The 15,402-nt window shown below is 35.2% G+C and overlaps 1 protein-coding gene across 1 annotated transcript in view; it reads right to left on the bottom strand.

Moving 5' to 3' along the window:
* Dh31-R (Diuretic hormone 31 Receptor) overlaps nucleotides 1-15,402 on the bottom strand; it is a 340,188-nt gene that overhangs the window by 294,503 nt on the left and 30,283 nt on the right. The window contains exon 2 of the mRNA XM_085944554.1: nucleotides 14,780-14,890. Within this exon, the coding sequence (XP_085800680.1) occupies nucleotides 14,780-14,890 (111 nt within the window). The remainder of the gene's footprint in view (nucleotides 1-14,779; nucleotides 14,891-15,402) is intronic.

Here is a 15,402-nt window from a genome sequence, read left to right as displayed (position 1 = left end):
ATAATAAATTATACTTTCACACACCGTTTTTGTCTTCAAATGCGTGAAAACTTATTTGCCGAAACTTATATATGAACCAACGGAAGTATATCGTGGGGTGCTGCCAAATGTTAGTAAGTCGATAATTTAAATATTTAGACTTAACAACGGACTATGTGTCTATATTATATAAATAGGTATGCTAGAAAAAAAACAAGGTCATCCCATATAATAATATAGGTATTACAATGCACGGATTTACTGTTGACAGTAAGTATTACCGAGGTCATAACAAGAAAATGTATGGGTAAACCTGTATTATCATGCAGTTGCAAGCTTGCATCTATGAATCAAAAAAGTTTGGAAGCTTGTGAATTTTCATGCGACAGTAGGATTTTTTCGATCTGCGCCTGCGCAGTAGAGCGACAGTGGCGAACCTGCCGGCAAAAAAATGAAATACGAACGAATTTTCAGGTTGACCGATTTTCACTTTCTGTCAAATAGTACGAAATAGTACCATAAAATGACAACAACGCGTCTCGCTCACTCTTAAAGAATGAATTGGAGAGATAGTCTTCACTTTTACGTGTAATCAGTTATTGTCACGATAGTTTAAAATACTCACTATTGCTGCCAGTAAATCCATGCACGTGTACAGGCGCTATTGTGCCTGATTTTAGAGGGCATGTTAAGCTTCAAATTGTAATTACTCCATAACATTATTTCGAGACTTTTAGCACTTTAAGTAATCTGTAGAACGAGTCAAATCTTTTCATAAACATAACTACTCAAGAAAAACAACCCCATACACCGCGATGAAGTGGCGAGGGGTGGAGGTAGGCTGTTAATATCTGACATAGATAGTCCATAGTTTAACTTTGTCAGTCATAATTATTTGTTTTCATTGAACTAAGAATACAATTTACAGATGGTGCTGGTTAGTTTTTAAAATTCAATTAAACTCTGTCTATCCAAACCACAATATTTTAGGTATGCTATGGGCGATTCAACAAAAATATTGCACACTTTTTCAATCATACTTATTGTTTTCCGTTGAATTAAAGATAGATTAACAATACAGATTGTGTTGTTTTATTCTTTAATTCATTAATCTCTGCTTAGCCAAACCATAATCGATAAAAATATTCTTCTATCTATAAAATATCAAAAATTATATACGGTTTGATGGCATAAGTTTACCAATATTTTATAGATAAACGAATATTTTTTGACTATTATTTACTATGACTCGGATAAGGCAGGGTTTAATTGAATTGTAGAAATTAACAAATACCATCTACATGTTTTAATCTTAGTTAAATGAAAACAAATACGTTTGACTGACAAAGTAGTGCACATTTATTTCGAATCTTAACATCCTACCTCCACCCTTCGCCACTGCAGTGATATGTATCTACGGCAGTACCGACTAGAGGTGAGTTGGAAATACTGTCACCAGTTTGCGTACTCAAGTTTTGGATGAAACTACCCATACTATAGTATTTGTGGCCCAATAAACTTATTCCAAAAAACTTGTAATGATGTCATCGCGAGTCGTTGTTCTGTGCACTCGCCAGTTGGTAGACTTTCAACACAACTGACATTAAATGCGCGCGAACGAGATAGCACTTGAATATAGGTAGAGGGTGGGTCAATAAGTCCTTAGAAAAGCCGACAGGTGGCGCGACTAGTACTGTAAGCGGTTTGTTTCCATGCAGCGGCACTACCGATTCAGTATGCTGCGAAGTTTCAATCAGATTGGTCGGGTTGTTGTGTGTTTCTCGTACATTTAAAAAAAAAATTGCTTGTTTTTTTTTGCTTGGAGAAAATTGAGTTTAGAGCTGTTATTAAACATTTTAATATAAAAGGGTTAACAGCAAAGGAAATAAAAAATGAGTTGGATTTAGTTCACGGCATATCTGCTCCTTCACTTGCAACTATTTATAACTGGTTAAATGAATTTAAACGTGGTCGTACATCAACAAAGGATGAACCACGCTCAGGACGTCCTGTAGAGGTGACTACACCAGAAATGATCAATAAAATCCACGATATGGTGTTAAGTGACCGAAGATTAAAGTTGAGTGAGATAATTGAGGTTACAGGGATCTCAAAAGGTAGCGTCATTTCTATTTTACATGACAAATTGGGCATGAAAAATATTTCTGCAAGATGGGTGCCGCGTTTGCTCACAGTCGACAATAAACGCAATAGGGTGGTGGCCTCTAAAGCCCTGTTGTCGCTCATGCAACGCAATCCGGATGAATTTTTTCGTCGCTTTCTGACTGTAGATGAAACATGGATACACCACTATACTCCCGAGACGAAAGAACAGTCAAAGCAGTGGATTGCGAAAGGCGAACCATGTCCAAAGAAGGCGAAAACCGTAAAATCAGCTGGTAAGGTTATGGCTACTGTATTTTGGGATGCACGTGGAATTATTTTCGTTGACTATTTGGAAAAAGGAAAAACAATAACAGGGGATTATTATGCATCTTTATTGGACCAGCTAAAAAACAAAATTGAAGAAAAACGGCCTCATTTAAACAGGAAAAAAATCCTCTTTCATCAGGACAATGCCCGTGTTCACACATGTTTACGATCAATGGCTAAAATTGAAGAATTGAAGTTCGAATTGGTCGACCACCCACCGTATTCGCCAGATTTAGCCCCCAGTGACTTTTTCCTTTTCCCAAACTTAAAAAAATGGCTAAGTGGACAACGTTTTTTTTCAAATGAAGAAGTCATCGATCGGATAAATGCTTATTTTGAGGACCTTCCGAAAACTTATTTTTCTGACGGTTTAAAAAATATTGAGAAACGTCTAACCAAGTGTATTGAGCTCCAAGGAGATTATGTTGAGAAATAAAAAAAAAATACAAAAATAAAAACTGTTTTAATGCTTTTTTCTAAGGAATTATTGACCCACCCTCGTATATTTTAATTTATTAGTATATTGCGTTCGAATGTATGAATAATAGGTCATAAATTTTGTGTCGCAGCACAGTGGTGAGAAGTCGCACAGGCTTAGGCTTGTTGTGTGACCGCTCAAAACACGTTTAATTTTTTTTCAAAAAATCACTGTTATTCATTTTTGTTAACAAGAATATTGTAGCCTAACAGAAAATAAAAAATCATAAATTTAAAATTTTAAATGTGTTTATTTATGCGACAAGCGGAGTCAGCGTATTTTTAGCGATTCTATTGAAGCCGATACACAGTCTGAGTTCCCTGAGCCAATACGTATTTCAAACACTAATATGGAGTTGGTTTTAGTTTCAGTTGAGTATGAAACTTTTGTCGCATACGCACGCCAAACGCTCTATATAGTATTCCAAATACTAGTAAGTATTTTGGAACAAGTTTCTATACTAAGTATTTTTTTATACTGGTAGTAAGTATACTTGGTCTTCAAGATCGACCAGTTTTCCCATCTCTAGTACCGACTGCTTCTAAAGCCGTGGATTGCTGGTTGCTCGTCTGAAAAATGTACATTTTTTTTTCAATATATTCAGTGTCTACTTGGTGATATTGCTTGGCAATTTACATAATTTATCATAGTTTATCGCTTAGTACCTTACTATACACGACATATAAAAAGTTTTACAACACATCTTTTGCTAACATGGTGAATTTTATCAAAAAATATCACTACCGAAATTTATATTTTTATTTCGCCGGCTTAATCGCCGGCCTATAGCGTCGTTCTGTTACGTCCCCAAAAAGCGGAGTAGTTTAAGTAAGATAGTTAATCACTTCCACTAGTACTTTTAGGTTTCGTAATATACGAATTTAAATAGTCTTTATACTTGTAAGGTATTATTTGCTATTTTATTATTATTATACAGAGGACTATGAAATAGGACTCTGTTAAAGTCTCTTTTGTTTTGTCAGGAATAGCGAAAGAGGGCGGAAATAATCACAGGAGATATCAAATTGAAAGATAAGAACTTCTGATAGATGTTCGATTTATTAAACGGTGAAAAATTACAGTAATACAGATTTATTACAACTGACAGAAAGCCAGCTTACAATGTGTGAGGTACAATGGTCGACAGGGAACTAACAAATTAATTACGTGTGCAATCGTTCATATATAGATTGAATAATGTTCTAGATGTTTCCAATTATCAAACACAAATAACATGATATTATTGTTTTGTGGTTTTCTAGAATTAATTAGAATAAAATGAATCAATATTTTAATTGACAATATTATTGATATCAGAGGATGCTATTGTTATCACAGGAAGTTGCGGTTTCTCTAATTAGAATCTCTTATCGACGTATCGATCTAATGCATAACAGTTCGAATCCCGGGTCTGACAAGTACACATATTGTTTTTTAATTCGTTTAAAAATTTAGCACGTCCAATATAGGTGCTGTTAAAACAGCATTTATTGTAACAATTACAACTAACTAATTGTAATTGTCACAATAAGTGCTAATACTTCGATACAAAACCACCCTCGATAGCTACTGATATCGGCCGATAGCAGTCTTGTGTATATAATAGATGCGCTGATCATTTTTAAAGTCATCTGAGAAAATACCCGTTCGGTATAGCAATATACTCCCACGATGGCCGCGAATTAAGCGTCGGCCTATAGCGTCGTCAGTCCCAGGTTCGAATCCTGGTTCTGGCAAGTACACATATTGTTTTTCAATTCGTGTATGAGTCAGGGTATGGACCTAATAGGTTGAGCAAGTGGCTGGTATCCATTTCTCGTAAAAATAAAATCTGTTATACAAACCTCCGCTCTGTAGAGGCCGATAATATGATCCTATTAGAATCGGATATGGTCGAAAAAAAATAATCATCAATACTATATAAGGGATGAACGTAATATTAGAATTAAAATTCTAAGTACTTCTTAATAAATTTTCAGAATTTGATAATGATCGTAACTTTGAAATGAAAATTTTTAATGAATACGTAGTAAAGTAAGCCTTTGACAGTTAAGAATTCGTAGAAATAAATATAACTATTAAGACCTATAATTTTTTTTCACTGTGATGTTATGATTATTCCATTGAAAATTCCCAACCTCTCCACTCAATTATAACTTTTCTGTCAACTATCAGCTGGAGACAGTCTGCCCATACTGATTAGTTCCTCTAACCTGTTCCACAATATTATCAGTACAGTTTGCCAATAATTATTAATACCTACCTAGGAACATAACTACAATAATAAAATTACAGGTGTACATTATATTATATACTAGCCATATCAGATGGAGGGGAGAGCAAAATAGGGTAGTTGCTAGAAGCCTCAATTTTTAACTCAATTACAACAAATGCCTTACTTATTATTTTAATACATATAACAGTAATTGTTTACAAAGATCAATTACTTAGAAATTTAAATTCAATGTCTTAAAAATACAAGTTACCCAGGGAACTCAGAAATAATGGTAACTGAAATACCTAACGGGTAAGGAGTAGCAGGTAACCGATCTCGAGTAAGGAAGAATCCGAGATAAACTTAAACACGTGTCAAGAATATGTCAAACGTCGAATACTGACAACTGCTCTCGGTTTATGCATTGAGGCTCATTTATTATTGGTTTATTACACACACTATTGCACGTACATAATGCGTGTTTCATGTTCGTAGGATACTCACATATTCAAAACCCTGCCTTAAAATGTTGCGTGTTGAATATAGTCTATCGGGATTGTATTTAATATTGTCTATTTTGTGAAGTTGCCCTAGTCAGTTCATTTACTCTAAAATGCTTTGAATATGAGTGTACCCACTCAAGAAAAAACATGTAATTCGTTGCAAGCCGAGCATCTCTCCCTAATATATCTTCTTCTTCTTCTTTTTCTTCTTCTTCGGCTATATCCGCTCCTTAGTTAGAGTATATAAGCACCATGTGGCACCTCCAAGAATCCCTGTCACTCGCCAGACTGTTTGCACCATTCCAGGTTATACCAACCTCCCTTAGCTCCGCCGTATACGCTCTATAGATAGATTTTAGTGACCTACCAGGACGGTTGACTTGAAGAACAGGTAAGCCAAGTTGATGGTGCATTCGCAGCATGTGGTTGAGTCAGGTCCAACGTTTCCTCTTCAACTCTCAGCTTGATGAGAGACTTCTCGGTTCTCTTATCTCTTCGTTACCCTTAAAGTCATATAACCCCGCCGCACAACCAGTATCTGTCTTCGAAGCTCAGTAGACGGTTGCTCTGAGCCTTCGTAAGGTGCAACGATTCGCTACCGTACAGCAGCACCGTCAGAACGCAAGCGTCGAATAGGCGGCATTTAGTTTTGACTGAGTACAATTATTGTGAGTCCCGGATACTACGCATCGAGTTGAATGTTGCTCCAGCCATTCCCATTTGTATAACATTTTTTTCCTTCTTTCGTAACTTCCTTTTTTAAGCACTACGGTGCATGGTTGTAGCATTTGAGTTAATCCCTACAAACCAAAACCCGCCACGCACCACACTTGGTCTTAATCGAGCGTATCACGTGGCCCTACATTGGCGATGTGAAGGATCTAGTTCAGTTTTAGACCGAGAATGCCCTAAGAGAAGATACTCAGGTCTAAGGTTGTTACGCTCAAAGTGAGCTCTTACTAAGTTTAAAGAAGTTACTTTCTAATGCAAAGTGCCGGGGAGAGAAGAGCACAGGGAAATTATAAAAATAAAAAAGATTCTAGTGTATATAATATAACAATTGTGTGAAGAGATCTTCACGCCCAATTTTTTTAAATGCAAGATAATTGGCCTTAGTAGCAACCAAGTTGGACGGCCCGATGGGCTCAACAGCTGGTTGGACCGACCTGAGCATTGTCTCCCGTTCGGAACACATTCTAAGACATTACCAGATGATGTGATTGGCATCGTAAATTCTCCCTCCGCATGGACATGTCGGACGCCTTAGAAGTCAAAGCTCAAAGAACGTGCCAGCGAACCCACCGTGTCCAGTCACAAATTGACTGGTGTGATGGTTAGAAGTCAGATATTTGGTTATCTTCAATTGCCATTTAATATTTGGAAAAAAGCACTTCTTCCAGATACGTTTATAGCATCGTGGAAGGCAGCCGTGGATATTCACGGCTGCACATATATGACGAGTGGCGGTGGGAACCTAGGTAGCTAGCTCTCTCTCTCTCCCTCTCTCTGCAAAATGCTATCTCCCGTGATGTGTACTCCCAGGTATTTGAAGCTGTCAACGCTCTCGATATTTTACCGATTATAATACAATATAGCCTCGACTGTACCAAGGCACTGTTTTAGTGTTTCATCCATGATATTCTCCAGCAGTCTTCACCAGAACCTAAATTAACTGCATTACCAAAATTATTTCCAAAAAATAAAATATAGTACACCTACATAATTACTTCCCACTTAGGTAAATTACTAAATACGCCTGTAGGCTGTGAAAATTTATGTTACATATTACTTTGCAACGTCTAACCGTGTTATTTTCTCCCTCCAAAATCCGCTTAAACGTTTTGAATTGTTTGGATAAATCCTTTTTACGCCTGATTTAATTAGTGATATGCTACCAAACACCCTCCATGCTGACTAATATATTATTTTGAAAGATGTATTTATAGATAATCTAACACAATGAATTCTTGTTGAAGTAATTACTGAGTACGCTTTTCAATTGGAAAGGTAGACAGGCACTTAAGTATTCGTTCATTATATCCCCCTAATTAGTAAACTGTTTATTGTATTTTCTAAAATAAATACTATATTATAAATTTTATTCTAGATTAAAGGATAATTAAAAGATTAATGTTTAATTATGTGATAGAGTAAGTTATATTTTCAAAGCGAGACATAAATGCAAAAATGGCTACATATCAGTGACGTGCGGTCCGAGGGTTACATGTAAGTTGTACGTATGCAGTTCATCGTGAGACACTTATTCGTGCGCCGCAGTACGTGAAACATGTGTTTGTGTAACATTTTATCAAATGACGAGTAGTTCTTCGTTGAACATATCACCGTGGAATACATTTGTACGTATCTTACAAAATGCGGCGATAGTTTGCAAATAGTACTGTTCCAATTAACAAGTAACCCTAACCTAACCTAATGAAGGCCTCCGACTTCCTGACTAGCTCAGGCACTTGGAAGTGGAGGTTCATTAATGTGGAGGAACAGGCAGGAACCTCATGGACGTGGAGTAACCAAGAAGTCACGGGGCACAAAGTCAATTAAACACCAGATGAAATCTTCAGAACTCGTATTTTATTGTTATTAGAATATGTTTGGCCTTATGGCATTCCTTCATCAAGGATTATAGTCCAAAGGTATCATTCACATTGGTATCGAAAGTCCCAAAGGTTATAATAATTAAAAGAAACTCGATTTATTGTTATTATCCATACACCACAATTAGTAAAAAAAAGAAAAAGTCAAATCAATTAATATTCGAAGTTCACAGTTCGAAGTCTCAATAAACAAGAGTCAACTAATATCCGAAGTCACAAAAATAACCACATGTATTACTGATTAATTAAAAATTAATTCGAATATTATTATTTAATTATTTAAAAATTAACTTGATTATTATTAACTAATTATTTAACATTAACTTAATTATTTCTAATTAGTTATGCAGACGTGATCGTGAGGGTCCCGGGACAACAAGCGTCGCCGAAGCGACCTCCGGAACCCACAAGTGACAAAACAGACTGCCTTTGGATTTAATAATCTTGCCTTTTTATCCGTTAGGGGTGGTTGTATTTCTTACAAATCCACACTGATCACCGATACCGCCATATGCTACACATTTATATAAGGTTGACGGATGTCAGACTATCAACCAAACATATAGCGATATCGATGTACATAATATGATTAATATTAATATTACTTCGGCCCACGTGCTCGTCGTAGGTCAAAATTGAGTTTTTATTGTATTTTCAAACCATGATCCTGGACACTCCTTAAACGTTGTAGATAATCTATTTATATAATTTTGAAGCCTTATTATCCTTTATAGTTATTTTAAACATTTGATGACTGCATAAAGTATTTTTGTTACATAAAATAGTATTCTTTTAAACCTATCGCTCTAATGTTTTAGAATATAGTCATATTTCGGTACATAACTGTGCAGTGGTGTTAAGATTTTTTACGTTTATTAATTTTTAAACGCATTTATGAAACCATTAGTATAATTTATTACGAGATAATTTTTGTAAAATATTCACGATAAAAAATTATATTGATAATCTCTGTGATCCCAAATTTGACAAGAATTAGGCATTTTATTATTTAAAAAATCGGCAAGATTAACACATTTGAAGATGATTCTAAAGATATTTATTATAAGCTATGTCTTTCACCATTCAAGTGTGATAAACATCTTATGAATTATCATTGCTTTATAATAATTATTGACCTAAGAATAAGGTAGTGTTTTTTTGAAATACGCCATTTCTTTTTTCATTCCCCAGTAGTTAAGCTACAACATACGGCCGTAGCCATAAATTGACAAACTATAATAGAAGTAGGGAGTAAAACGATATTGACGCGCGTGTTTAAACATGTACCGTTTTAAAAAAAATAAAAAAAAATTCGGTTAGGTACATGTTCAAACACGCACGTTAACATAATTTTACTCCTTATTTTAATTATAGTTTGTCAATTTATGGCTACGGCCGTATGTTGTAGCTTAACCACTAGGGGATGAGAAAAGAAATGGCGTATTTCAAAAAAACACTACCTTATTCTTAGGTCAATAATTATTATAAAGCAATCATTATTCATAAGATGTTTATCACACTTGAATGGTGAAAGACATAGCTTATAATAAATATCTTTAGAATCATCTTCAAATGTGTTAATCTTGCCGATTTTTTAAATAATAAAATGCCTAATTCTTGTCAAATTTGGGATCACAGAGATTATCAATATAATTTTTTATCGTGAATATTTTACAAAAATTATCTCGTAATAAATTATACTAATGGTTTCATAAATGCGTTTAAAAATTAATAAACGTAAAAAATCTTAACACCACTGCACAGTTATGTACCGAAATATGACTATATTCTAAAACATTAGAGCGAGAGGTTTGAAAGAATACTATTTTATGTAACAAAAATACTGTATGCAGTCATCAAATGTTTAAAATAACTATAAAGGATAATAAGGCTTCAAAATTATATAAATAGATTATCTACAACGTTTAAGGAGTGTCCAGTATCATGGTTTGAAAATACAATAAAAACTCAATTTTGACCTTCGACGAGCATGTCCCCCCTTAATTATCTTAATTATTTTAACTACTATATACTACTAACGCCCATCCATAAGTCCCCCTTTATTACCTCGTTAACCCTTGCATTACATATTAATTTACAATTTACATTACATATTATAATAACAAATCAAATCTTATATTATGTCTAATCTAATTTTAATTCACCCCTTTATCCAATATACATTTAATCCTAATTTAATCCTATGACACTTTACCTTATATATACATGGTCCGTGACCGACTTATACATCCACAGTTCACCCTGGGAAGTAGCGGGACCTGCCAGAGCAAACTGCGGGACTTATACATATATGTCATATTGTCTGTTTTTGTTCGGCTTTGTCGAGGGTCGTAATCATTACACCGGTGGCACATTGACTACCAGGGTCAGACCGAGCGGCTGGGAGGCACTACTCCCTATGGGAGTGCCCCCCACAGGGGCGGAAAATCATGTGTGTGTCACTAACCTAACCTAGTAAAGACATCTCATAAAATTCGCATGAACGAAACGAACAAACAAAAGAACTCAGCATTTGATTAAATGTTACACGAACTCATGTTTCACATACTGCGGAGCACAAATAGGTGTCCTGCGGTGAACTGTTTTACGAACGAATTTCCGAATACGCGGTCCGAGCATCCCCAAAAATAATCGATGACCTACTAAATTGCTTTTTAAATTATTACACTACCTACGTACCTACATATTTTTAGAATATCACAGACCATATTAGTTCATTAGTCACATTATTAAACATGGAACATGCTTTGCTTACTGATTCTTTGAATGCTGGTTGTTCAAATTCGAAAGAAAAGGTAAAATGGTTTTATTTTATTTTTGCTCCACATAATCGTTAGAAGTAATGGATATGGGTTTATGATAGCTGAAATAAGATATGTAGTTTTTAGAATCAATTTCGTTGAAGGAATTGAGATTGAGGGGCGCGTAACCTAATTGGGTTTGACGATTTATTATATCAATATGCTATCCAGTGTATTGTTATTAATAAGATAGGGTTTTTACTAATTAGGTTTTTACTGACAATTCAACTATTCATAATTTGTTTGTTGTATTTTTTCTCTTTTTTTGTAACCTCTGACTAGATAGGTAGGTAATGAGTTTTTACCTACTCTATTGTATTGATTTACTATATAAGGTAGAGTTAAGAGTTTTCGTTGTCAGTGTGTGTTTGCCTTTGGTGAGTGTACACGACGCCTGAAGATGCCGAAAGGCGAAACCCGGGTCGCAAGAAACGACTTAAATGGAATAGTACAGAAATTGAATCCATTAGAATTTAAATAAGTATGAATAACAAAGTGTCCACTATATTAAATTTGTCGGATCACCACAGCCTACATCCACAAGAATTGTTTGGTTAATGCAATTTAAAGTACAAGCATTCTCATTATCATACGGGAATTAAGCGATACTAAGAGATCATGTGGGCCTCGTCAGTGTTCATTTTAAAATGACTTACACGTAAGCTGGATAATAATATGTAAATAAATAATTAGGAATCATTAATACTTCGCTTTCAAAATCTCAATGTACTCTAGACTACTATATTTACTATATTGTATTACTGAATGTAGGTACACACTTTTTACATTTTCACGACTCAATTCCTATGGACGTTCCGTGAGCTCAGTCAAAATCCATCCCGCTGTCGACGAGTTGGATATGCCTAATTTTAATCGTAACTTTGGCAGGCAGGCAACCTGGTTTGAAATACAATCTAATACGTACCTATATGTCTTTCTTTTAACTATTCCCAAATTAAGTATAAAAAAAACTGATATCGTCTAACATCAACGGTGCAAAAGCACATCACCGCCCAAAAAGTAGAATAATGAAATGATAAATAAATAATGTGCACACGCCTTTCAAGTTTACAGAGCCGGTAGTTGGCGGGGCGAGATTTCCTGTCAGAGCGCGCTAATGCAAGTGAGTTTTTACGCAAACAAAGAAGCCAGCGTAACGAGTGTTTGCCTTCTTAAAATATGTTCCAAGCAAATCAAATATTTAAAGGTTCGGAGGTAGTGATGTTCCTTGGCGGCTTTTGCGCACCACTTCTTGTAATTTTCAATGCGAACCAATAGAAATAATATTTAAATAATAATGACAAATTACGAAAAACAGTTCATTCCATTTCAAATGAAAATAAAAACTTATCGACCAACCTTATTAACCAAATATTTTAATAAAGATTCAATTTTATTTGAATATAAACTGATCTAAAAACAAAGAAACAAGCAAAAACTCTTTTAAAACAATGTCATCATCATCAACCGGGGGCAATCCACGCTACGATAAAAGCCTCCCCCAGTTCCTCCATTCTTCTTGATCCCTAATTCATTCTTCTTTCGACCATGTAACCACGAACCTAATAGGATCATATGGGCCTCCACGGAGTAGATGTTTGTAATTACAGATTTTATTTTTACGAGAAATGGATGTCAGCCACTTGTTTAACCTATTAGGTTCATACACAGACTCATACACAAATTGAAAAACAATATGTGTACTTGCCAGACCCAGGATTCGAACCTGGGACCCTTGACACTATATACCGGCGCTTAAGCCACGCGACCCTCGTGTGGCCACGTAAATACACCCAACTAACGTTATGAGTTCGTCTATCCATCTGATTTTAGGGTATCTTTGTGAGCGTTTAATGCCCGTCCCACTGTATATTGGCATTTGTCCAGTGGTTGTCCACTCGCCAAGCGACATGTCCAGCCCATTTCCATTTAATCTGCTTCCATCTATTGTTTTTTGTGATCTTTACGCATTATACCCAATATGCACGTTACGCAACTCAAAATTTATGTGTTTCTCTTACATTAAGAATTTATGTGTCACATGCATACGTGAGCGTTGGTAGCAATACATTGATCATTTTTAAAGATAATATCCAGGCGCCCAAATACATACCTTGCCAGTTTGGTTCTGAGAACAATTCTTCTTACATAGTATATCTAAATTTTATATTATAATAATCAAGTATTTAAAGTTTCCTTATGGAAAATAAACTATTCAATTAAGTTGGTTTTGAACTCATAGATATAAAATTATTGTCTTTTTTTTACTAACGATAATTCCCTCTTCTAAGACTCGGGTGATATAATGTTAGGTGTGATGAATCTAGAGCTATTCAAGAGTAAAGTTTATGAAGAAGCCCGTATATAAACTAGGGTTTTGGGCCACCCCCGGAGGAGGTTGGTAGACTATGTCAAAAGCAATGCTGACAGTTAGCGATGGACCCGATCGGTTTATAGTGCCAGCTTAAATAATTCGATATAGGTACCTACAAATAATTAAAATTATAGATTTCAGATTAGCGAACCGTTTGTAATAATTTTATAGGACATCACTATTCAGTAACACCATAAAATAGAGTCAGCCAGTCACTGAGGAACAGAACTGAGCCCTAGGGGTTTATTTTTCAGATGAAAATAAGCGAGAAGGTTTACACTGTGCATGATATTCAACCAGATTGCGTGGCTCTACTAACAGAATTCAGATACAATGAAATTTATTTTCATGGAATATTTTCATAAGCAAATGAGTAGATAGGGAAACACAGGGATATTTTATATATTTTAATTTACACTGCTAAGTACAGAATCTTTAGAGTTTAGGAAGTAAGTCTAGAATCTAGATCAAGCATGTCCAACGGTATTATATTATGTTGGTCGATCGCACCCAAGACCCACTACAATAGATAGACCGTGGCATTAAATTGCGAGTTACGATGGTAGTACTAGTTATTGGTTATTTTCAAATGCAATGCAAATACCTGTTTGCAGTAAATGAAGATTTTCGATCGGTGAAGGGTAGACGTAGGCTGTTAAGATTCAACATAAATAGTGCACAATAAACTTTGTCAGTCAAATGAATAATACATTCATTGAACTTAGATTACAGTGCATGGCCCCCACAAGGGAGGGGCTGACAGGGCTCTAACCTAGGTGCCCGGGCTCAGGAGAGGCCTGGCAAGGCGAGTCGTCCAGATAAGTGAGATAAACACACATCACAAATTTGCTTTAATAATAAAAATTTGCTTTAATAATAATAAAAAATAAAGCGCTATTTTCCTTCAATAATGTTTTTATTTACAAATATTTAGTTGTACGCTACAATTTTTAATTGTGTATCGATACTCGACAACCTCATAATTGAAATGGATATATTAAAATATATATTAAAAAAAAAAAAAACACTAAATATACACATTAATTTTACCGCGTACACCATTTGAAAAACGCTACTGTAGAGTGTCACACTGCTTTTATCCTTAGCGATAGTTAGGGGGGCCCACCAAAGTTACTAGCCTGGGGGCCCGCTTCAGGATGTGGGGGTAGTATTTGTTAGTTTTTAAAATTAATTGCCTAAATAAAAACTAATAAAAATGAACCATCACCATCTCTAAATTGTAGTCCTAGTTCAATAAAAACAAATACGTATGACGGATCTTAACAGCCTACCTCCACCCGTTCCAACTGGTAGGTACATGTATCAACTAGTTACATTATAAATTTAATAACATGTTACTTACGGCTCTGGTCGAATCCTGTGATGAAGCTGGGGCATGTTGCATAAGCGGAGGTTCCGGCAAGAGTGTGCGGCCAGCATACCCAGCTGTCAAATGTTCCCACGCAATAGGTACCTATGAAAGAAAAAAATATATTTTAAAACATAATAATACTCAAACTTATTATTTTTTTATTTATGAAGTACTTTTCCATTTTCCACTCAGCATTATTTAATGAGTGATATACTTTAATATGTATGTTTTGCTGTCGAAACAAAACAATAGAGCGATAATATCGTCAGCATTTCCTAAATCATAACTAGATCAGTAGGGTCTGTTATGATTGGTAATTGTGACATTATCTTTAACAATATATGTACCTAATGCATTAATTTTATAAATTGGAAGGATAATACATAAATCCTCACTCAACTCATTGAGTCCATCACAAGACGCATTACTACTGTCACGAGTTCTTCACCCGATATAGTTAACCATTACTCTACTCAAATCAAGTCTCTCAGTTCCTTAACGGCCCACGTGCTCGTCGTAGGTCAAAATTGAGTTTTTATTGTATTTTCAAACCATGATCCTGGACACTTCTTAAACGTTGTAGATAATCTATTTATATAATTTTGAAGCCTTAT

This window comes from Rhyacophila brunnea, unplaced genomic scaffold (assembly GCF_057557595.1).
Source record: "Rhyacophila brunnea isolate RB1 unplaced genomic scaffold, BYU_Rbru_1.0 scaffold_17, whole genome shotgun sequence".
Classification (NCBI taxonomy): Eukaryota; Metazoa; Arthropoda; class Insecta; order Trichoptera; family Rhyacophilidae; genus Rhyacophila; species Rhyacophila brunnea.
Note: the sequence above shows the minus strand (reverse complement) of the source record. Positions and strands in the feature narration are given on the sequence as shown.